Source organism: Trachymyrmex septentrionalis, unplaced genomic scaffold (genome assembly GCF_001594115.1).
Source record: "Trachymyrmex septentrionalis isolate Tsep2-gDNA-1 unplaced genomic scaffold, Tsep1.0 scaffold14, whole genome shotgun sequence".
Classification (NCBI taxonomy): Eukaryota; Metazoa; Arthropoda; class Insecta; order Hymenoptera; family Formicidae; genus Trachymyrmex; species Trachymyrmex septentrionalis.
Window position 1 is genome coordinate 2790093 of NW_017304543.1, and position 25365 is coordinate 2815457.

The window sequence follows — 25365 nt, forward strand, 5'->3', positions numbered from 1 at the left end:
TACCGAACATCCTGTATTTACCGAAGACTTATTTATTACCGAATACCTCTTCTATCAATCGCGATCAAAAGAGCAACAACGAATTATTAAGGACCGGTTTTCCCAATGTCAGTCAACTGATCCCTTTGTCTATATTGCAATCAATGCGCGTTCTAAAACGAGATAGAGAGGTACTTATATCTGGTTTGGTAAATTATATTATTAAACGCTTTACACGAAGGTGCAACAACCGACCCTAATTGAGCTATCGAATTTAGCATTACGCTCAATTATTATTACACAGACACACACAAACATACAAAGCATTCATACATCACACAAACAGCGGTTATTGTACGCTCAGGTGACTCAGGCTTAAACTGCACTTATTGCAAAGTTTTGCGAAACACGCGAATAATTCGTGGACACGACGGCGAATCTTCAATTCTCATTAGAGCTAAATGCGAGGTCTCTCTTTTTCTCTTTCGATATATCGTCGATATGTTATATGTGTTTTACATTATCCTGTCTTTTACAGTTCGTTTTAGAATCGTTCAAAGTTTAAAGAAATGATATATCGTATCCGTTCAAATTATATTTCAATTTAATCGGAAAACTTGGTATCAAGTGGTATTAATTGAGTGGAGATATCGAATGAATGGTGTGTGAGAGCTCTAGATAAACGTAATTTTTCAAAGATAAGTTAATAAACTTTCAATAAAACAAATATTTGTCTATTACATCTTCATTATTTCTCTGTTTTTACTAAATTTAAAATAATTGTTAATTGAAAAAAATTATATGTTATATTAAAGTTATATTAAAAACTATAGTTAGATTTTATATAGATATAACTAATTATATTATTATTATGTACACACACACACACACACAGTTAAGTTAAAATTCCATGTTATAAATCGATAATAATTTACTCAGAAGTTTTCCGAATATTATACCAATTGGAAAAACTTATGTTACATAAATTATATCACGATTAAATTATGATACGTGATAAATAATATTGAACGGATGCGACGCGGACGCGTCCCGTATTATATCCCGGTTCGTTTCGTAAACGCTACGTGTCATTGCACCTCTAAAAATAAGCATGCCTGTCAATCTCGCGTGCAATTCCATTTGGCTTATTATTTCAACGACAAAATATATTTTTATATACTTTTTTTTTACTTCGCGTGCATATACGTACATCGTAATTAATGCGTACACACATACAGGCAGGCACACTCATGCACAGACACGCGAATGTGTTCAGCGGTAGCAGACGAGGTGCGAAATGTGTTATCGCGATGCCGCTACTTTGTTACCGTGTATTTTACTCTTTATTGTTATACTAATCGTAAATTTTCATAAGGTATTCACCTCTTCTGCTGCGCTCTTTTTTTTATCCCGATATTGCACTTGTCGCACGTTAAAATTCGGTCGTTCCTGTACAAAAATAGACAAATTGATAGGAATTGATAGGAATGCGTTCTGCAAAAAACTCCACCATTTCTTCTAAACCACGAAACTTTGCAGATTTAAGAGATCGCGTAAGGTTGTTGGAAAAAACTGTGATAAGTGACATTTTTGAATGTTTAAGAATAATTTTGAGACACTTAAATAATAAATAAACTAATAGAAGGAATTCCTTAATCGATTCCTCTTAATCTGTCTATGCAAAAAAATATCCGGAAATTCTCTATCTGAACAGCCGAGTCGACACAGCCGATGAAATCCGAATGAGAATCGAACGATTAGCGCGATATCAGCGCAACACGAGAGGCGTCGGTGATCAATTCTTTTTTTTTTTTTCTTTTACACGCAGAGGCCGTGGTATCTTTTTTTTTTACGTTTTCTCCTGGTTTTTTTTCTTCGCAGAGATATGTATACTACTGAAATGTCGCCCTCGCGCATCTGGCAGTTATCACCGTTACGCTACGTTAATTAATCTGGCTACATTACGGACCGTTCGCAGCCAAAGACACCATTCGAGGGGTCGATTAAAATCTAAAATCTCTTCATTAGCGGCGAAAATTTGAAGTTATCTACGAGAAGTTAGCTGAATGTCGTCCTTCGTCCTTCAGAAAGGACGATTATCAAAAAGGCCCTCGTGAATGCAAGTGCGCGAGAAATCGGGATTTTTGTATCTCGCGTTGAGAAGCCGATCTCGAGATCCTGAGAAGTACAGGTGGCGGCGCATCGGATTCGTTGTATAATTCGAATAGCTAGCTGCTTTGGAACAAGTGAAGGAAAAATTCAATATTGCTTGGGTGTGAAGTTTCCTTCGTTGGCGGAGTGAAGATTGACGTGCCTCTCAATTGTCTGAGCGCTATTTAATTAGGCCGAAAGCCGGTATAATTGTTGATAGGCTTAGGGGTACGTATTCATATGCCGTAGATCGATCCACGATTAATCCTCATTTCAGGCGAGCTAGATTTGTACTAAAGATTGAATCAGATTGATTAAATCGTGATTTTGAGAAGCGTTTTTCAAATGAAAGATCAATTCAAACTCAGCTCAAATTGGATCTCAAATTGAATCGCGATTATGAATACGAAAAGTCGGAACAATGACTTTTCCCCCAGCAGCGAACGATACAGCCATTCTTTCGTAATCCATTATTTCATACTTATCCATCACAATCCATCATACTTATTACTCTAACTCATTTTGAAATCACTACGTTGCATCTATCATAAGGCTACTTATCGCTTTTAATTGAAGAATCTCTAATTATCCCACAGTCATCAATCCAAATCTTAAGTATCTTGGCTGTATCGAACTCTTATCTGAAGACCGGGTGATCCATCCAACAAAGAAGATTTTTTTCGCGATCTCGCAATCTTCTTCAATCGGGAAAATTGTAGTTAGTAGGGAAATTGACAACAACGATCGACTGGCGTTCGATCGATCAATATAACGGAATGAGGAGTAAATCCAAGGTATACGAACGGTCCGTGTGAACGGCGCGACGACGGGCCGGGGATGGAATCTCAGATTTTCAGGGTGCGACTTGAAGAACAACTAGGCAGAATTAGGCTGCTGAGAGGGAGATACGAGACGGCACGATCGGGCACGATAGGAGCAGACTCGGTGTCGCCAATACGGCAGTCAGAAGGGATGCCAGTGGCAGTAGGGACGGCGTGCGGAGACTCTCGACGGAGTTGCACAGATCACTGGTACACGAGCAATATTTAGCGCGCACATCGTGGGTGCCGGTCCTCGTAAGGCACTCGCCGTTGTCCTTCTCAGCGTCCGTGATGTAGCCGCAGCTGCGGACGACCCTCTCCTTCCCGTACACTGCAACAGTTCGCGGGAACGATGTTGAAAAATCTCTGTTTTTAAATTACCTTCGCTGTTTAGAATCTAGAATTATTTAAATGAGATTTAAATCTAAGATAGATATGAATCTTTGAACCGGGAATAGTCACCTGTAGAATGATTTTTATATTCCAACAGCGAACAAATGCTCAGTCTACGATAGTTTCTTTTATTGATCCGAAAATCTATATGTATTTTTTTTTTTAACTTCATCCACGGACTTCTAGAAAAGCTTCTTTCACCGACTTCTAGTTAAATTAATCGACGATCAACTCGCAGAAGTGCTAACAGCAGTTTAATGTGTCACAACGTCTCCACTCTCTTCCTCTTCTGAGACAAATTATGTCTAGTTCTCACATTGGCAATCGTGATGATTGAGTTAGCCATCGATTAGGATTAATCGGAGTTGGTGAAAGAGATCCTAAAAGTCTGTGTGTGATTTCCTTACTTTTAAAGAAAAGACCTTACTTGTTAAGAAAATAAATACTGAATCTATTCAAATAACACTCAATTGTCGCGATAAGGTCGAGATACACACATACGTCAGTTTGATTAAAATTTGAGGAAAGTTTCATTGAATTTTATGTCAATTTAACGTCACTGTGACATTGCGTGTTACTTGAGTATGTATAATAATCTCAGAGATCTCAAATACTACATATATTGTGTATTATTGATTGTTATTGATTATTTTACAAGTAAATTATAGGGCAATCAATAATATACAATATATCATTAATAGTAATGACTTTTAAGTGAAGTTGTAAAAATCATCTCAGATGATTGTTTACGTTGAAAGATTAGAAGATCATTCTTGAGTTAAACGCGCGGTTATTCATGTTTCAAACTTGTCATTGACGGCTCAATGGACTCTTTGATTAATTCAGAATCGATAGCTTTCGAACGAAAATGCTCATAAATAATTCAATTCCTCATAATTAATCCAATCGCATTAACGCCTGTCAGAACGTTGCCCATTGAAATGACATTATTGCAATGCTATCGCATTACTTATAAAATGTAATATGAGTGTAGGATGATATTTGTGAGTTGCGGATCAAAACATGCCTAATTTATATATAATTAATGTGTAATTGATATGAATCACGTTTAATAAATAACAATTTTTTAATATGCAGTAAAACATTACAGTTGCGAGCTATTTGAAAAATTATTATAATAATAAATGGAGTGGAGTTAAATTAAAATAAAAATTGATAAACAATGGTTATTTTAAATAAATATAAAACTTTCAGAATTTCTGTTAGGTGAAGTTTAACTTGCTTTTGTAGAAGCAAATAGAGACTTTACCTTTTTGACTGATTTTTCGGCAAAGGGTAGGTTCCAAGTGACTGAGGTGCTCCAGACGAGGTTGAAAGCTGCAGTTTACAGTCCCCAAACTGTACGAATCGAATGGGTCGCCACATCTGGGGTCGTACTCGCTGTTGCATTGATAACATATTATCGCTTCACCTGAAATAACAAACAAAAAAATCGATCATCATGCATTTGTATTTGCAGTCGGATTTGCAAAGAATTATTATAAGAATAAAATAGTTTCTCCTTGAACCTTGAAGAACGCTAGATATTTCTAAGATTTTCTGTGATATTTTTGCGATTTAAACAGTGGCAACTGATCTTATACATTTATACGAGAGATTACGATGAACATTTTGTGCAACCGGTTAAAATTCTCTCTTTCCCTTTGTATTTTATGAATATTTTAGTGACTCGTATTTTAGAGACCAGAAACTTGGCCGTGATTTCTCGACAAATTCAACTAACGTCAGCCGCGATGAGAATTAATCGGGAAAAGGTCTGATTCACGTTTTGCTCTTCTGTGACGTAATGACACGCACTCGGTCGCATCCCACGGAAACCAGGCTGATACGGCGCCAGCTGATATCGAACAGTCAGCCGAGACACGCAAAGACCTTCACTCAATTGTCTCGTAGTTCGATACGAAGAAATCAAATTTTTTTCCGCCGGATATAAAATTAGACAATTGCACTCCCACATAGAAAAGATTTCCAGATTCTATGCTATATTATTCTTCAATCTATCATCGAATACAGAATCGTATGTATTTACGTATATATATATATATACACATAGACAATCATACTTGTAATTAACAGAAGAATATTTTACTCTTAAATTAAAATTCTTATAAAATAAAATAATCTTGGAGATCAGTTTTGTACAAGATATTTATGGAGCCAACATAAAAGAATTTTACTTATATTTTGAATATTTTAAATAAGATCGAATACGTGCGTGTCTCAAACTTAAATATATCAACAGTATCATCAACAACTAAATTTTATTCAAACCGACAATTTACAATGAATTATCATACAGTTTCATTGAAGTCGGATAATTTGCAAGTGCATGAATCTAAGCGATTTATTTCGTTTGCATTATGCATAAATTACATTTGTCGGTGAAGGAAGAATAAAATTTGAACGAATGGTGATTATTTGGTGAGCAAAGGTTTATTCGTTATTGATGAAATTAAGTACAGAGAAGTTTAAGCCTCCTATTATGAGATAGGCACCTAATATGAGGTAGTAGCGTTTCTGTTAAACTAATGAACGCTATTGGTTCCACCATGAATTTATTGCTCTTGAATTGAAAACTATTTAGTAGGAAATTCATTATTAGATCATGCCTGTCATTGTAAAAAAAAGATTTTAAATGTCTTCAAGTTTCATTGAGATGAGCCTTTAAATATTGTTTATTATTTAATAAGTAAATATTTGGCAATAAATTCTTCATGTAGTGATAGAGTAAAATCGTACTAATAGAAAAAATATGGGATATGTTGAATTGCTTAATTATAGAAGTTAATTTTGATGATCGTAAAACCGTAAAGCGTGGAAATCGTAATATGTTCCCGGGAAAAAAATCGCTCTTATATAATTATATATAGATTTTGTCTGAATCATATATAATTACATATGATCCATTATAATTATATATGTTATATATGTATTTACATAATCATATATATTCATATATGATTGAGACACAAAATCCATGTATAATTATATGTGAGCGATTTTTTCCCGGGCTATATAAATGTTAGGGTATTTCCAATATGAAATAACCTATGCTTTTATGTTATAGTGAAAATCGTTGCTAAAGTCTAAATGTTATTGTACAATAATTAAAAGGATAACCAGAATGAACATCGAGTGTCTATTTCTGTGATGTTTAGTCGCAACTGAAGACGAGTTCTGGGTATAATCCGTCGCATGCTCATTTTTCGCGTACGTTAGCTGTGTTTGTTTGTATTTTAGAAACATTAATCAATAAAGTTTTTTAATTGCAATACTAATGTACTTTGCATTTTATTATCGATTTCTCGGGGCATCTCTCATATTAAGAGCACAATTTTTTTACTTTGTCATTTGCTCACTTTTTACATTTCTTTGATTTAAAAAAAATATAGAATTTTAAATAAATTTTACATAACATCTTATCTTAAAGCTTATTAAATTACCTTTAAAATAACCTATTTTTTTTTTTTAATTCTGTCCATAGATTTCTAGCATTTACTCAAAATAAACTCAGTATCTCATAAGAATCTTTCCTCTACGTATACGCTATACATGTATAATTAAAATACAGAAACGTACGCATTGAAAAAGAGAATAAGAGAAATAAAAATCAAAGAAAATACAAAAAAAAAAACACTGCACAATAAGTAAATAATAAAAGTCTACGTCGCTAATTAAAATTTTGCTCTTATTTTGTCTAGATAAACAAATTAATTTTTCAAAGAAAACAGAACAAAGATAATTTCGAATTTCGAGAATCTAAAGTTCTTTCAGAATACACACTACAGGATCAGATAATGCTATTGTAATTAGAGAAATGAAATATTTTTAGAAAAAAAAAGAAAGAAAGGAGGAGTAGAATCATTATAAAGAAAAATAGAGCAGAAATGACAAAAGAAGGCATAGTGCCATCATTACAAGAAAAGCGGGATAAACAAAAACTATATTAAGAGTACGCAATGCAAGCAGAGGGGTGGGGGGTGGGGGGTAAGTGAGAGGAAAGGGGTCGGAGAAGGAGAAAGTGGGTCGCTCGATAGCCCTCACGACGTTGGCTTTCGTAGGCGCTATCCTAAATTTCAACAAATTGTCGGATATAGCGCATTCATCCGTGATATCCCGAAAGCGGATTGCCGATGCCAGTTAACATCATATCGGCAATTACTTCGATCGGCGAAGGGAAAACTGGATGATTCTCACCGAGCGAGCGTCCAGTGATCGATCCTCGCTTCGCGAACGTGTCTATTGTGAGATCTATCATATCAGCACGATTGTGATTACACGCTATAAAAGCGATACAACTCGATCAGAAGCGAATGGTCGACTGATCGCACGAAATCCGCCAGATTCGAAATAGTTACGTTATCGTGAGCGTAACCAAGTTACGCCATTTCGTCCGGATACTTTCACCTTTCACCTTTGCGCCGCTAAAGTTACGTCATCGACCCGCAGACGATCCCGGGCTGGAGAAGATAACGACATCGCAGCTTCTAATCGTATCTGGGAAAACGAATATCTATTGTGAATTCTTGGCTGTTTCCCGGATTCAACTTTTCCGCTGTCGCCGTCACCGGATACAAATATCGACAACGTCGATGCAGGAAAATGTGTTTAAAGTACGACGTTTCGATCGAGGACGATCGAATTTAAACGCGACAAAACCAGACCGCGCTTCTGATGAGATTTAATTCTGGAAAAAAACTTGTTTGATTTTCTTAATTAAACGAACTGTCATGTTGTAACTAATTGAAATAAAATAAAATACGTATAAGCAAAAAAAAATTTAGATATTTAATACAACATAAATTTTTGTTATTTCTATTATAGTTTTCTTTATAATAATTCTACTTCTTCATCCTCCTCTCTTTTTCTTTCTGTTTTCTATTTTAAAAAAAATTCCATTTCTTTAACTGTAATAGCATTATCTGTTCCTATTATATATTATGTATTCTGAGAGAACTTTAGATCCAGAAATTGAAATGTTTATTCTGTTTCTCTCTGAAAAGTTAATTTGTTTACCGTAGAAATTTTTCTATAAATGCAAAAAAGTTCCAAAGTAATCTGCGATTAAATAAGTTGTGAATAACCCGATCAAATAAGATTTAATAGAATTATTTTATAATTTTGCTTAAAGTCTCGACAGAGAGAATTGTAATTTCTTTCTTAATTTGTTGTTAAGCGATTACTCTCGAAAGAATCATTTCAGTGATTCGAAATATTTTTTTTTGTTGAAATATCAAAAAATAGTAAATATTCAAGCAAAACAACAAGTCACGATATAATGTCAAAATGGCATTAAAATTTATCAGAAATGATTGAAAAATTTACTTTTAATGATCATTTTGGAGTTATGTTGATATCATTTTGACTTATCCGCTTGGATACAAATCTGAGAATAATTTTGTTGATCATCAAAATAATTACATAGGAAACTCAAGCACGACAATGCTGCAAAAAATTTTGACTTTCTAGCAACCGGCTTGAGTGCCTGACATAATTATTTTGATAGTTCAACAAAATTATACATTTTCACAGATCTGTTTCTATAGCTAAATTTTTAAAGTAGCAAAATCATTTTGTTCGTGTAGTTATTGCGATATTTTTCTAGCACGATAATAGGATTCGATTTGACAATCGCATATGGTTATCTTCATGATCCGCTCTGTTCCGAAGAAGCACAAGTGCTACCGTTGTAGGAATTCACCGACTAGTATCTTTTGCAAACCGTAATACCGCGTATAATACCAACATTACTAAACATTGCGACACAAAAAATGCGAAATCCATAGAATAATAATTCATAGAAGAAAAAAAGAGAAATGGACGGAAGAATGAATTATTTCTCTCCATTCACCCCGAAAAATAGATGAATTAAAATAAATCGAATATTATTTCTGTAAAATTGAATAAAAACCGAAAATACCTCGAAGTGTCTAAATTCTAAAGGATTTATCAATGATGTAAAACATTCATATTACATCTTTTCTTGATTTCCGATCGATCCTTGTACAATTAAAAATAAACGGTTATAAAAGTATGAAAAGGAATTAAAAGTATTAAAACCAATCTCTAAATTTCAAACGTTAAGAATTTAGAATTTAGCGATAAGTTCATTTTAAGTGACCTAATTTTCTGACTTATGTATTGCCAATATATTTAAGTATTATGTAAAAAAAAATGATCCACATAAAAGTATATTTCACAATTTCATTCATATAATCAGTTCGCTAACGCTTTTTACTGTTCAAAGTTGTCCACAAGTTGCAACAACTGATCTATCTATACATAGTCATGAATAATTCAACATACAAGATATATAAAAAAAAAGCTATAACTTTCATTTGCTCGAGACAAATGCGATAAAATATCGTAAATATGGCAAATACAAAAAGTTTAAAGAGAAGCTAGTTTAACTGACGCGATTAAAAAACTAAATCTTTATTTATTTGCTCGAAATAAATGTGATAAAATTTAGATGAACTATCGCACGTACAAATCGCAAATTGTTACATCGATAATGCGCATTGCAAAGAGAATTTCTCGAAAACAAAAAGGATAAAGAAATCCTGCCAAAGTTTTGCAATTGAAAGAGTAGAATCTTTGAAGACTGGATCTCCATTTTCACCAAAACTTCCTTTCTGTACAATGTTGAAACTTCTTAAAACATGTTTTTACTTTCACGTGATCTTTAAAACATTAAAACGGACCTGATGATTTCGAGACTACATATTTTGACACAAAACTTGAGGGAAACAAAGGATTTAATTTTGCCTCGAGATTAATTCGCAAAGGGTTAAACGTCTTCTGAGCTTTTGTGTTGTCCGGACTTTTATGACCCCGCGACGACGTCTGGGCGACTAATTTACGATAACTTTCCCTGCCATCACCTCTACGCCGCATTGCGCCCGTAATGTATACAACTCCTTTCCTCACTCCAATTCTGAATAAAGTGCACGAGGTCATATTATCGATCGTTCCTATGCTTTCGGACGAAGCAATGTTCAAAAGTGGCAATTTAGTCCGATTTATATCAAATATATGGAGTTCTCTTGTCCGTTAAGTTCGCGCAAGAGCGCTTCTACTTCTCGCCTAAATTTCCTGTTAAAAGTACGAAGTGCCTGTTGAAACCGTGAACATTTTCCTGAGAAGTGTTGCCGTCAGTTAAACTTCTCTCTAAATGTTCGTCGAAACAATCTCCTATATTTCCCCGGGAAATGCCGCATTGATGGAAACTATCGCAAGTTAGACAATGTAAAACTGACGTAAGGACGTCATTCTATTGTACAGGCATCTTGAATCTTTCAACATCTTTCAGCGCTATTCAAGAAAGTTAAATCCATGATCGAAGTCTTTCTGAAAAAAAAAGAGTGCAAATGAGATGACTATAATTAAAAGAAACAAACGGTCCTTAAAAAGAGCATTATAAATATAGATTTTAATATTAAATTTTCAGCAGGGTTAAAGTTGCTAATGCAATTATAATAGTTTTCAAATATATAATATATTATATATTTATAATTTAAATTAAATAAGTATTATATAATAAAAATTATAAATAAACTATATATGTTAGAATTCTATAGATATAATTGATAAACTAAATATTAAAGCTTGATTGAGATAAATCAATACAATCAAATAATACGAGCTAACACTGGATGACAATGTGCAGTTTGCTTTATTTAAATTAACAATGAAAATCGCAGACGATTCGATCCTGTTTTAGCTCCTTATCAATGCTCCATGTAAACTGTTAACAAAAATTTAATCATCTTAAAGTAGTAATGTAACAGTGATGTCATCATACTTGCTGGTATACTATACAATAAATTTATCGAATCGTTATATAATAGAATACATATATAAACGTAAAAATAATTCTCTAACTTACATAATCATTAAAACATTAAAACATTATCAAGCTGTTTATGTATCGACCGTCGAGTCTCATCTGACAAGACAACAATACAAGACACACAATACAAACTTATAAAATATAAAATATAGAATAAGCGCGTCATTTAAATATAATTATGTTATCATAAGCTTTATCCAATAATTCCGTATTATTCTGTAAATTTAAACCATTAATTTGTTGTTTGATAAAAGTATTTCTGTTTCTGAGTCTCTTATTCAGAATTTTTTTCTCATCTAAGATGCGTATATTGTCTCAATAGAATTCATGAGAATATTCCAATCGATGTTCCGTAATAACCTGTGTGGTATTCCAATTGATGAAACTCGATGTTCGACGCATAATAATGTTACGATGATCATATAAGTTAGATAATTATTTTTACGTTTATATTCTATTATGTCGCATAATAACGATTCGATAAATTTATTGTGTAGTATACTAGGACAAGTACACAATGACATCACTGTTACATTACTACTCTAAGATGATTAAATTTTTGTCAACAATTTACATGATAAGGAGCATTGATAAGGAGCATTGATTATATTCAAAACAGGATTGAAAAGTCTGCGATTTTCATTATGTTAATTTAAATAAAGCAAACATTACATTGTCATCTAGTGTTGGCTCGTTTAGAATTCTATAAATATTATAATAGTAGAAAAGTAGATTTTTAAAATTCTAGTAAAATAGAAATAGTAATTTCTAGTTCTATTCTCTTTATAATAGTATGCTATTATATTATAATAGTATACTATTACTATTGTAATAGCTCGATATTTTTAAAAACGAAGTAAAAACATGTAAAAATAAATGCGTTGCTCAAAGAGTTTTTGTCTGTCGAAGCTTGCTTTCTTTCCAGCCCCAAATAAGAATCGTTATTTACATTATTTTATTACCCCCTACATCGATACCTTACATTCGTCATAAGATATAAAGGAAATCGTGTGCGGAAAATGGGGAAGATCTTCCTTGAAAGGAATCGCGCAAATATCGAGAGGATCGAGATTCGTTACTTCGATCGCTATTATACCGTACTTCACAAACAGGTCGATCCGTTTCGGGGAGACTTTCCACAAAAAAAACAGGCCCGTCGCGATAGTTGAATGCCGAGTACGATCGACAACTCACCGCGATTGAAAGTGGCCGCCAGGACGACGAAGACGAGGCCGATGATCAACGCAGCTTGGTTCGCGATCATGGTCATCGCGATCGCCGGACCATGTGCTCGTGGATCTAATCGTGCCGCGGTGCCCGCGACCGTCGTCGCATGAAGGGTATCCCAGTCGTCGTCGTCGCCGTCGTCGCCGGGGAAAAGATCGGACAGTGCGTGAATATACGCGTTCGCCTCTCCTCCTCGTCCTCGTCGTCCTCGTCGTCGTCGTAATAACAGTCGTTGTTATTGCCGTTGTTATCGCCGCTTCCCGGCCGGGATGAGAGCGCGAGATTCGATCTCCGTTCTCTTCAGGGACGGTGATCCGTTCTCGGGTCGCGCGCCGCGTTCACCACCTCACCCGGACGCATAGCAACTGACTGACGCGCGTTACGCGACCGAGTTACCGAGTTTCTCTGGAGCACTCTATATCCGCACGCTATGCGGCAGATCCCACCCCCTCAAACACCCGCGATGCGCTCGCCGTCGCCGCCGCCGCCGCCGCGTCGCGCCGGTGCATTCGTCGATGGTGCACCGGTGCCGTGCACGCGCCGTTTTCCTTTCCTCGCTGCCCTCCTCCCGCTCGAATACCCTGAGGGTGCCCACCCTCACGTATACGATCGCGCTGGTGAACCTCCCTCTCCTGCATCGGCGTTATTAAGAATGCTATGTATTCGCAGTGATACACTTTCGTTCGATCATTTTTAGGTCTCGCGTCGAGGAGATGTATAGATTCAGGAGATACAGCGATATATTATATTTTCTGTGATATACGCGAATATTATTGCATAAGATATATTATAATAAATATCAAAGGTTGAAATGACAAAATAAAAATCAAATTGAAATATCTGGCAAATAATAAATTAGTATTATTATAAATTCCATAATTTCCATAGTTAATTAATAACATTAAGTAATGTGTAGGATTGGAAAAAATTTTAAGATTTTAAAGAGAATATGACGCCCCCGGTTTAAAAAAATACAATAGATATTATAATATTTTTTTTAATGCATCTTTCTTTTGAAAAATATTCTGTATGCGTTCTTTCACGGTTGATTGCTTAAAGCGCTTGAATTTTGTTAATTTTCTATACCTTATACATACCGCCTACACATCCTTTACAATGTTCTACAATATCTCGCAGCGATGTTTCCGCTTAGAATTGTTGACTTCTCGGTACTTTGTTGTTTGCCACGTTCAAGCACGTCGTGTCCTATTTCCTCGCTTTACATTCGTGTCTCTTATCTGAGCAATATCGTTTTTTTATCAAACAAATTATAGACTTTGCAAAAGAAGAAAAAAAACAATCTGCTTTACTGTACATGCATTACATGAGAAAAATAAAACAGTTTCGCGAACCGATATATAATAATTCTAAAATTTAAATATTGATTTTATGAAGTTATTGTAAATGAAAGAATACAATTTTAAGAATATATAATATTAAGATACAATTAATCGCGATAATAAATACGATATTAATATAATTTATTAATTTATTATATTTAATTCATTAATTATTTAATTTGAGACTTTTCTATCAATTACATTAATTACAGTTTTACGTGCTCATAAAATGTGGTGATTACCAGGATATATAATATTACTTTTAAATATAATTAGTTCTTACCTGTAGATCCAACTAACGTATAATAAATAAATTACTGACATGTTTACATCTTTCTACATTCAAAAATACATTATTAATTAACATATTTTATCATAAATAGATTTATTCGGGTTGCTTGAAAATTTTAAAAACATTGCTCTTAAAACGAGATAAAATTTATTTAGACATCGCGAAGAAAATAGGAAGAAAGAAAGAAAGCAGTATTTATTTTTTATTACGGTGATTACAATTATACAAAATTGTTACAACCAAATGAAAAAAAAAAATTAATCAAATATATAATTATAGTCATCATATATAAATAAAGGAAATATAACAGATAAATAAAAAAATATAATAGATAAGTAAAAATAGTAAAATTGAAAACGAAAAAAGACAATGAAAGAGAAAAAAGAAAAAAGAGCGCAATTTTAAAAGTCTGTTCATGTTGCTTGTCTAAAATGCAAGCAACACGAACAGACTTTTTTTTATCGATACGACTAGGGAATTGAGCCTCAAGGAGTCTAGTGTATTTACCTACAGTCCGTGTTCTAGATAGTTCTCGATTTCACTCGTTGGCAGCAGTGTCGACGATTGACATAAGGGGGAGGGATTGGCCAACAAACGGAGAACCTGTTGTTCGCAAACGAGGAATTGGGGAATGTAGCCGTGAACGTGAATGCCATCATGAGCACCAAAAAAAATCCGCAGCATGTGTCAAATTTGTACAACGGAGATAATCCCGGTACGTTTGCACTTCGACTCCGCGATATCTCGCCGAGTTACATCCGCGCGCGCGTGTCTAATCGGAAAAAACGCGCATACGCGATCCATAGGTAGTAAACTGAAAAACCGTCTGCTGGGCGTCTTTATGGCGTCTGCTATTACCACGAAAACAACTTTTCCTCGGCGTATGTAAACGCGTTCCAACGATGTTGCTTCATTTTAGATAAATGTTATCCGCCGATGCGAATATTGCACGGATTTTAATATTTTATAATTGAAATATACATTTCTTTAGATATGATTTTTTTATAACTATTTTGATTACTGATGATGCCAAGAACTTCATGTTGATAGTACCGTTGATTGTATCGTGTGGAAAATTTCTGTACTTATTTTACATATTTTTTTCCTTTGATACAGAATATGTGGAGTAAAATCTGTTATTGCAAAAAATATTGTAATTTTATTTATCTGTTATGAACGTTTTATAGTTTATAAAAGTTTTCTGAAGATTTGTCATTTATTTTTTTTTTTTTTAGGAAATTTAACTTTTTTAGTAGAAAGACAATATTATATGTTTAATGAGATAAATATATAGATATATTCGAGAATGATAATTGTAAAAATTGTTATAGGTACTGTAGGAAGGGACAGTCCATCGGCATTATTGGAAGTACTTGCAGAAGTTGCATCTCAAACGCTGTACTCAGAAAAGAAACATAACTCAATGCTGACGTTGCAATTTAAACCTAAAACTGCGAGTATGAAACGGAAAGAAACATGTTTTACTGTTTCTCAACTCGCATCTATGCCTGTTTCACATCTTGTTAAGCAATTTGCCCTTTTTACAAGCGATGAGCTCAAAAGACAATATTCTTACACTTGTGCATTAGTGCCTGGTTGTCATGAAAAATATACTAGTTTTGCTAGTGAAGAAAAAGCGAGAGCATGCATAAAAATTCACCTGGAGAAGCATTTAGAACAGCTAAAAGCTGATAAAGAGACTTGTATGTACTAATCAACTACTATTATCTCTTTATATCAACTTGTCATTAGTATTACATAAAAAAAATCTCTGATGAAATTATTTACAATTAAACATTGAAATCAGCGCCGTATCGGTCACAGTAAGATGTTGAACTACTGACTTAATATACATTCAATAAAATTGAAAGTATATAATTAATTTTTTCAGACATAAATTGAGAGCCGATGAAATTATCGGATTCACACAATAAATCTGAAACTAATATTTCCCCCCAATTTCTTCCCAATCTTAAAACTGTAATAATTTTATTGCGAAAAAATATTGCCTCGGCCGGGAGTCGAACCCGGATCTCTTGCATTCCGTGCGAGCGTCCTGAGCCTTTAGACTACCGAGTCATATACTTTCAATTTTATTGAATGTATATTAAGTCAGTAGTTCAACATCTTACTGTGACCGATACGGCGCTGATTTCAATGTTTAGTTTGATACTGTTCGATCCTATCTATCGTTTGTTTATTTACAATTGTTTAATATTTATTTTAAATTTTAAATTCATGATAATACATAAATGACATGTAAATACTTATCCTGGAAAAAATCTTGAAAATATTTGTGTGCAACAAATTTATATTGTATTTACGTATTAAAATAATTAAAAGACTTGTTTTTATGTTATTATAGATGATACATTTACAGCAAAAAGTATAAATCATAAGAATCTCAAAACTAATTTACAAAATAAGAAAAGTCGGATGCAACAGATAAAGAAACCACAAGAAACATTAAATAAGGAGAATAAAGACGTGATATTGGAAAAGTCTACCAATTATTTACGTAAAATATTTTTGAACGATATTAATATTAAAGAAAATGAGAAGCAGAAATGTTTCCAGAAATCGGAAAATAAGGAAGTGTGTGACACTGAATTAAAAAATATTTCGCAAATAGATAGTAAGGTTCTTGGCGATCATAGTTATTCCGAACGATTAGGTGATACGACGCCTAATAGAAAAGAAACATCTCTCGGTAATGTTTCTGATAATACATCAGGAGAAGAAAATGTTAGTAATAAACAATTTATAAAACTATACAATTGTGAAAAATATTTAAATATTATTTGATATATATGCACTAAATTTTACAAATATTTATATTTTTTCAGATCGTATTGATGGTTGTTGGTACTGATAGTGTACATATGAAAGAGTATTCTCACGTCCACCAGAAATTAGCTGAAAATTGTCAAGATTCTAATATTGCTTGTTCATCAGGTACATTCCATAATTTCATCCATAATTTATAAAACAAAAAGTACAATATTATAATTAATATTATAGAGATGAATATATATGTATATATATATATGTGTGTGTTAAAATTGTATAACATACGTATAAATTTCTAAGTATATTTATGTATATGTACAAAATCATGATCAGATAAAACTCAAATCAACATGGAATCGAACACCGAGATATGTACAACTACCAAGCCTAAAGGAAAAGCGAAGTTTATTGGCACTAGCAAAGAAGAAAGGGAAATGGCACTAGCATACATAGATCGTATTAAGAAAAAGGGTAATCCTACAGGGAACAATCTTCAATGTCGCATTTGCGACCCCCCTCGTAGTTTCACAGCGCCTACAACTTTAGTATCTCATTATCGAAGTCACGCTGGAATAAAACCGTACGAGTGTCGGATATGTAAAGCTGTTTTTACGAGAAGGCACAGTTTGAAATATCATACGTTGATTCATCAAAATCAGACTCGTTTTACATGTACGGATTGTGGAAAAAAGTTTAGGCACCCATCTCATTTTAGAGAACATCAACGTAGGCATACTGGAGAAGCACCGTTCGGATGTGATGATTGTGGACAACGGTTAGTAAAATTATTGTTCAAAAATATATTTATAATATGTAAATATATAGATAATATTATATTAATATATTTTATACAAATGTTTACGTTCCATTTTTTTTTATAAATAAATTCAAATAAAATTAAATTACACATAGCACACATAAATTTAAATTCAACAAAATTTTTTGTCTTTCTGATCTTCTAAAAAAAAAGAGACAGAATTGACATTAATAATTTTGATATAATATTAATATTCTGCTTTTTTTATATTAGGTTTAAAACCAGAAATACTTATAAACGTCATTTAAAAACACGACATAATAAAATCCTTACTACATTTGGTGAAGTTTTACATCCTCCGGAAGAAGAATATCAAAACATTCGAATTAATCGAAAAAGGAAGGATGATTCTCCAGAAGCTACAATAAATATCGATAACATCGCATCCAATGCAATCGTAAGGTTTGAAAGTCATGACGAAACGCAAGATACTACAAATACAACAGAAGAGTATGTTCTAAAAGATGATATTGATAATAACAGAAACTGGGAAACAAATGATATAATACAAATTGATAAATTTGAGAGTTTTGAGATTTGCTCGGAATCTCAATTGAATAAGACTGATGGTATAGAGACTGAAATAGCTATAGATTGTAAATATCCTGATAGGGAGAACAGCAATGTAAATGTGGAATGTATCGATAGTATAGAGGATGGCCTTCTGCAATTAAAAAATCATTTTTACGATAATTTAAGAGTAACTGATAATGGAGAGAATCTTGTTGTTTGTCAGCATAATATCGAAGATCAAGATTATGAATGTAGCAATGAAATAAAATGTAAAGTCAATTCTAAAAGTGAAACATCAAAAGAAGAAATACAAAAAAATGAAGAAGTAATAAAGCATGAATTAAATACAGATTTTCCAGAAAAACAAGGTAAAAGCAACTTGCAAGTGTTGCAAGAAACGCACGATTATCATAAAAAGATATTCAATAGTGATGTACAAGACAAAAATACAACATATTTAAAAATAGAGCAAACAGAAGCTACAAATTCCAATGAAAATTATCAAAAATATGATGAAAAATATAATGTCATTATACAGAATGATGTCACGAATGAAAATCCTACTAAATATGCAAATAATATCGATATTGAAAATAAAGAACATCCGGGAAATAACATTTTCTGTGCACAGGTTATATATCAAAATATTAATATTTTGCAAGCATTCAATGAAGCTAGTGAAGAGATTATTCTAGAAAATCAAAATAACGTATTGCAAGAAAGCGAATGTATAACTCAATCTGTTGCGACTGATGTGGTAGAAATATTAAATGTTTCTTCAAAAGAGAGTAGTGAAGCAAATCAAGAAATCAATCAACGACAAAGTCATCAGTATTTATACGTCCGTTCCGAACAGTTAAGTACATTAATTGCTCAGAATAAATACGTAACCATACCGCTACATCAAATCAAATTGTGTCGCAATCACGGATTGCAAGCGAAAGTGGACAATCACCGATCGATATATATCATAAATGAGGATATACAAACGATTATAAAGCAATCTGAGAAACAAAATACGATTTTAATTTTATCTAGTGATATCTGCAAGAACAGCATTTTTCAAATTGACAAAAATAGTATTATTGTCAAAGCTCTAAAGAGATAGAGTACCGTGTATGCAAAATAAAAGTAATATTTGTATAAATAAGATACGTAAAGTTTAATGTTGATCACGTTCAAAATATATTTTGTAACATAGCAATGCCCTAATAGGTACAGTCGATCGTGCATATGCAATAATTGTTGTAATATAAAGTAATCTTAGAAAGAAGGAACACAATATAACGCTGCATATTCTTGCTTAAATATCTAGAGAACAAAACCAAATAGATGTAATCGTATGTCTCATTTTTATTACGATATAATTAACTAAAGGTATATAGGTTATATCTTTATAATATTAACTGAAGAAAAATGTTAACGGACTAACGAAACTATCCTTGTCAATTTGATAATGATTAATGCATGGTATTATTATTGTAAGCACTGGACATTAATATCGTTGGCATTTATTTGTTATACAATGTAAGAAATTATTTTTATAATTTTTTTTAAACATGTTAAGGTAAACGTTCCAGATTCCAGATATGTATTATATAGTTATGTCCGAACATTTACGTAAAACTTTATATATTTCTTTATACTATTAATCTCAAATGTTTTTTTTAAATATAGTACTATAATTATATATAATTATAAATATTGGATTATTACAAATATAATTTTAAATATAAAAAATATTATAATACTATAATTATATATAATCATTAAATACAATTAAATTATGTTGTAATAAAAAAAGCAGATTTGAGATTAATAAATTTGGTGTGTGTTCAAACGTAGATACATGCCCGCGCAATCACTAGGACGTTTACCTCATTATCAGCTTGTGTTGATTGCAATAATTACCTGCATTTATTAATTTTCAAGTTTAATACCAAATTAGTATTCAAAATTAAATTTTGCATTCTTTAATTTCACTTTTAACATATACGAAAAATAAGTCTAATTTCACATGATTATTAAATACAGGTACAGTTTTATTAATTGTATTTATTAGCATGAAAAAAAATATGAAAATATGGTAAAGTGCCAAATATAAGAAAGTACGTTACAGTTATTTAATCTCAATATAATTTCATATACAATTTTCCATTTTTTAAGATTGTCATAAATGTACTATTATATAATTTATTTTTATAATAATGCTATTGAAGCTTTTTAATGTTTATCTCTGCTGTTTTGGATTATTATTTTAGAGAATATCTTTATGGATTGCTTAGATGCCCTACGCACAATGGAGGAAATATTAGAAATAGGAATAAATATTAATATTTCAACCTATCAGAAACCGTATTTTAGTGCAATTAGTATCTGATAAGTTGAAATTTTAATATTTATTCCTGTTCCTAATATTTGTTCTATTATGCACAGGATAAAATAATAATACATTTATAATTTTTTGAACAATTATATATTATATTAACTGAAAAAAAATTAACAAATTATAGATATTTATAAAATGTATGATGTAATTTAAGAACAAAGTTCAGTTTTTTACATTGAATCATTCATTCACTTTCAGTTTGTATGACATCTTTTTTTATTCCTACATTATCTGAACTGATCCACACGATACAATAAGTTGAAGTGAAACAAATATACATTAATTTCATTTTAATGTATTGCACCGTGTACACCAGTTCAGAAAGTGCAGGAATAAAAAACAGACCTATAAATTGCTCCGTATGAATTATATGTAGCGTACTTTGAATGTCGTAGCTTCACGTATTTCTTTTTGACAACATTTTTTCAGCAATACATATTTTTTACAATTTTTTTTCTAAAAGAATCAAGCATTAATGCATTTATTGCAATATTGCAATAAATTATTAAATTATAGATATTCGAAAATTCACATATTAATTGTTAATTAATTGATAATCTATATATTAAGTTCAAATAAATTACAAACTATGTTTTCTATCTAATTTATTAGTTTCTACATGTTTTTTATGTTGAATAATATATAATTTTTATGCTAAAGTGTATAAATTTATTCTATTTATTTGTATAAAATCTATATATCCGAGAAGTTCCGAGATTCAATTGCAATCCAATTAGAAATACACATTCGATGTGCTCAGAAAAATAAAACATAATTAATTAGATGCTATGCTGCATCGTGCTTAACTAAGACAACGTGAATAAAGCAGACATAGTTAAAGAATTTACAATAGTGATATTTCAACTTTGCTAACAAAGAAACATTTTTTTAAATTCATATTGTTAATTAATTAAAAGAGAAGTACATATTTTCACACAGTAATTTAAAATCTAACAGTATTATGATTCTTCGGCTCAGCTTCAGTTTTTGTTTTTTTTTTTCCGAATATTACACCTTTGTGAATTACGACCTTTAGGATTATAATAAGCCATGAGTTGCGCCATTCCTTTTGTCCGTTCCCATTCTTCTTTTGTCATATTCTCAAAATAATCAGGATGACAGCACTTATCTATTTCAGCCTGAGCTTCAGGTGATAGATCAGGCGGCTTAGTTATCACATAAGTTTTTTTTGTATTTGCAAGCTCTGATGAGGCTTCAACTGTCTCCTTTATCTCTTTTAGCGACATCTTTAACTTAGGTTAAATACCTATTAGTTTTCCTTGGTGACCAGAATATCTTCTAATATGAGTTCGCAACCTTTAAAAAAAATGTTTTAGCTTAGAAATTTTATTCACTCAGATCTATAAATTTGAGACTCTAGTTTTTATAGGTTTTATACTAAAGTTTATTATGAATAAATTTGTGAAAACTTGTACTTGTAAAGAATCGATTTCTGCAGTTTTAGGTATTATGTATATTTTAGGTCTAAGTTTCAAATAATTAGCCAAGAAATTTAGATAGTTTTCTCTTTCAGATCTCTATTCCGTAGACTTTATTCTGTAATCATAAAATAATATTTGAAATTTATACATACATAGTGCCATGTATACAAGCTTATGTATTGTAATTAATAACAAAATTCTCAAAATCAAAATTTGGCAAAATTTGATTAAATTAATATTGCTAATTTATGTGCAATATATTCAAACTCGGAACTTTCTCGACATAGATAATACATGATCGATTCGAATTAATTTAAAATACCTTTTTTTTACACAAAAGAATAAAAATCATTAATGTGTGATTAATGTATATACATTATGTTACAGAATGTGGTAAGAATAATGAATATAACTGAAGTGACTTTTTGTGTTAAAAAAAATCGAAATTATGGAAGCTATGAGAAAATTGATTTAAAGTCTATACATCAGGAAACACTCGTACTGTTTCGGCTCTAAGACAAGTTATTAGTTACGTCATATTACATATCCTTACCTTATGCTATTTCATAATTTCTCACACCGTCAATAATTCACAAGTTCAATTCTTTGACGAACATATCAATGACAGTAACATATAATGCATTTATACATATTATTGTAATTCGTAATTTTTAATACCGTCTACAAGATAATGAATTTTACGAATGTAATTACAATAGTTAAGATACTAATTAATAAGGTAGATTATATCCATATATATATGAAATATTATTATTATTATTATATAAAGGGTGCCTTTTTGATAGGAATAAGATAATAGCGGGAAATAAAATATAAAAATATGGTAGCTAATATCATTAAAATATTTATCAGTTACGATTTCATATTGATAAAAAATATAATCTTTATATAATCTATAAAATTATGTACATTAATTATAATCAGTTTTGATTACAAAAATATAATATTGTAGAAATTTAGACAGAGAAAAGGAACACGTAAGGCAAATTACTCAAGAATGTTCGTTCTCGCAGAGGTTTCGTGTTGTACAGTTTCGTATTAAAATTAACATAATATAGTAATAGCGCTTTAAAACCGCGAGCTTATAATATTCGCGTCGTAAGTTATCGACTATGTAAAGAACAATAACTTTGCTTACATAATGTATTTTTCTACATATATTTTGTACTTGCGAATAAATTTCTAAAAATATTCTGCATGAATCATTCCGATTACCTGCTATATATTTAAAATAAAAAGGAGTTAGCGTACAAGTGACATGTATTGGGTGGATCCATATATTCGTTCGCTTTTTGAAGGCTAAAATGAAACAAGTTTTTTTCATACAAAGGATGAATTTTAATCAATAATATATTCTCCGTTTTTGTTGATGACCTCTTGCCATCTTTCCAACAATTTCATTATTCCGCTCTCATAGAAGGTCTGGGGCTTAGAGGCGAAAAACCGGTCGAGGTACGTTTTCACAGCTGTCTGATCAGCGAACGATTTCCCGTTGAGGGAGTTTTGCAGGGACCGGAACAAGTGATAGTCGGATGGCGCAAGGTCTGGTGAATACGGTGGGTGAGGCAAAACATCCCAGCCAAGTTGCACTAATTTTTGCTGAGTGATTATTGCGGTGTGGGGTCTGGTATGGTGGAATATGACACCTTTGCGATTGATCAGTTCTGGACGTTTCTGTCGCAATGCTTGATTCAATTTCGTTAGCTGCGTGCAGTAGATCTTCGAATCGATCGTTTTTCCCTGAGGAAGCAGCTCGTAAAACAGCACACCACGATGATCCCACCATATGGATAGCAAAATCTTCTTCGGATGCAGGCCGGCCTTCGGGGTGGCATTCGGCGGCTCGCCAGCGGTTCCCCACGATCTCTTGTGCACTATGTTGTCATAGATGATCCACTTTTCGTCGCCAGTCACTATTCGTTTGAGAAACGGGTCGCTTTCGTGCCGCTTCAGAAGTGAATTGCAGATGGATATGCGGTTGGCCAGGTTCTCCTCGGTCAGCTTGTGCGGCACCCAAACATCGAGGCGGGGCACGTAGCCAAGCTGTTGCAAATGCCTTTGTACGGTTCCATAACCTATTTTAAGTGTCTCCGCAATCTCTCGCACCTTTAGCGTCCGGTCTTGCTCAACCAGTGCCTTGATATCATTCGAATCAACCTCGGTGGGCCGACCGCTGCGGGGTCCATCTTCAAGACTCGTATCTCCGGAACGAAATTTGGCAAACCATTTCTGAGCGGCACGTTTTGTTAAGGCATCGTCCCCGTATACGCTGCATATCTTTCGGTGGGCCTCCGCAGCTCGCTTGCCTTTCTTGAAGTAATAAAGCAAAATGTGCCGAAAATGCACCTTATTCTCCGACATGTTCACAGGTCTATAGCACAAACAAAACTAATGCCAATGAAACCAAATTTGACAGATGAAAAGAGCGGACTGTCACCTTTCCAAAACATATTTGGATTGCCCGATTAGGCAACCAGAACCGGAGATATTCGGAAAAAATTTGCACTACTAACAAAAAGCGAACGAATATATGGATCCACCCAATATTAAAATTTCTTATGAATGCAAATTCTTTTTACGAACGTGAGATTCTTAATTGCTTTGTAAAAATCAAATATAACACAATATTGAAAAGATAAAGTAAACAATATATTACAATTAATGGACATGATCCCATTATTGAAAGTTATATAAAATTTTAAATATTAAATATTAAGCTTTTAATAATATGCCTCTAAATAATAATATCGTTGTTTATAAAAATTTAATAACGAATTTATTTAGAATTATACACATCATTAAAAGCTTAATGTTTAACATTTTTGTCATTTTGTCCAAAAATTGGACGATGTCCATTGACTGATACATTTACCTCAATATAACATACTTTTAAAATACGTATCCTCTCGATATGTCACCTCGATCCAGATTACGGTACTTGATATCGTTTTGGAGAATTGTAGCTTTCTCTTGTGAAACTTTTCAGAATCTTTTGCTCGGAACTAGCTGACAACTCAAACGGCAAGCAAGAGCAAACCCAAAAAACAATTGAAGGCGAGTGCAAGAACAAAAGTGAATTAGACAAAAGAATTCAATAAAAGAAGAATAAGATCTTATAACGCCATCTAACTGTTATCTGCTATAAAATCTTGCGCCATCTAACTATTATCTGCTGCTATCCTATTCATTGTGATCATTGATATTTATAATATTTCATGTCGATACAATATTTTTTTAATAGGAACAATCTGTAAAAGGAAGAATATTTTATTATCTATTAGTAATTATCTATTAAAAGAATATTTTGAAAACATTAC

General features: G+C 32.4%; 2 protein-coding genes and 1 long non-coding RNA gene across 3 annotated transcripts; 1 reads left to right on the top strand and 2 right to left on the bottom strand.

Moving 5' to 3' along the window:
* Positions 1–998: 998 nt before the first annotated feature.
* Positions 999–12830, bottom strand: LOC108745649. The gene is made up of 3 exons (XM_018481944.1): positions 12412–12830; positions 4615–4776; positions 999–3282 (listed from the first exon to the last, which is right to left on the bottom strand). Exons 1-3 carry the CDS (start codon positions 12485–12487, stop codon positions 3017–3019), a joined length of 504 nt encoding a protein of 167 aa, XP_018337446.1. The 5' UTR covers positions 12488–12830; the 3' UTR covers positions 999–3016.
* Positions 12831–14638: 1808 nt separating this feature from the next.
* On the top strand, positions 14639–19618 carry LOC108745452. Its single transcript, XM_018481614.1, has 6 exons — positions 14639–14791; positions 15408–15779; positions 16442–16821; positions 16923–17031; positions 17200–17641; positions 17897–19618. Exons 1-6 carry the CDS (start codon positions 14734–14736, stop codon positions 19302–19304), a joined length of 2769 nt encoding a protein of 922 aa, XP_018337116.1. The 5' UTR covers positions 14639–14733; the 3' UTR covers positions 19305–19618.
* Positions 19619–21235: 1617 nt separating this feature from the next.
* Positions 21236–25198, bottom strand: LOC108745449. The gene is made up of 3 exons (XR_001939095.1): positions 24936–25198; positions 22022–22142; positions 21236–21902 (listed from the first exon to the last, which is right to left on the bottom strand). It is a non-coding gene; the product is annotated as an uncharacterized LOC108745449 (long non-coding RNA).
* Positions 25199–25365: the final 167 nt, after the last annotated feature.

Coding starts and splice junctions, on each gene's coding strand:
- LOC108745649 (XM_018481944.1), bottom strand. CDS start 12,487: ATGACCATGATCGCGAACCAAGCTGCGTTGATCATCGGCCTCGTCTTC. Junction 4,777..12,411: donor GGCGGCCACTTTCAATCGCG/GTGAGTTGTCGA, acceptor TTGTTATTTCAG/GTGAAGCGATAATATGTTAT. Junction 3,283..4,614: donor CCGAAAAATCAGTCAAAAAG/GTAAAGTCTCTA, acceptor GAACTGTTGCAG/TGTACGGGAAGGAGAGGGTC.
- LOC108745452 (XM_018481614.1), top strand. CDS start 14,734: ATGAGCACCAAAAAAAATCCGCAGCATGTGTCAAATTTGTACAACGGA. Junction 15,780..16,441: donor AAAAGCTGATAAAGAGACTT/GTATGTACTAAT, acceptor ATGTTATTATAG/ATGATACATTTACAGCAAAA. Junction 16,822..16,922: donor ATACATCAGGAGAAGAAAAT/GTTAGTAATAAA, acceptor ATATTTTTTCAG/ATCGTATTGATGGTTGTTGG.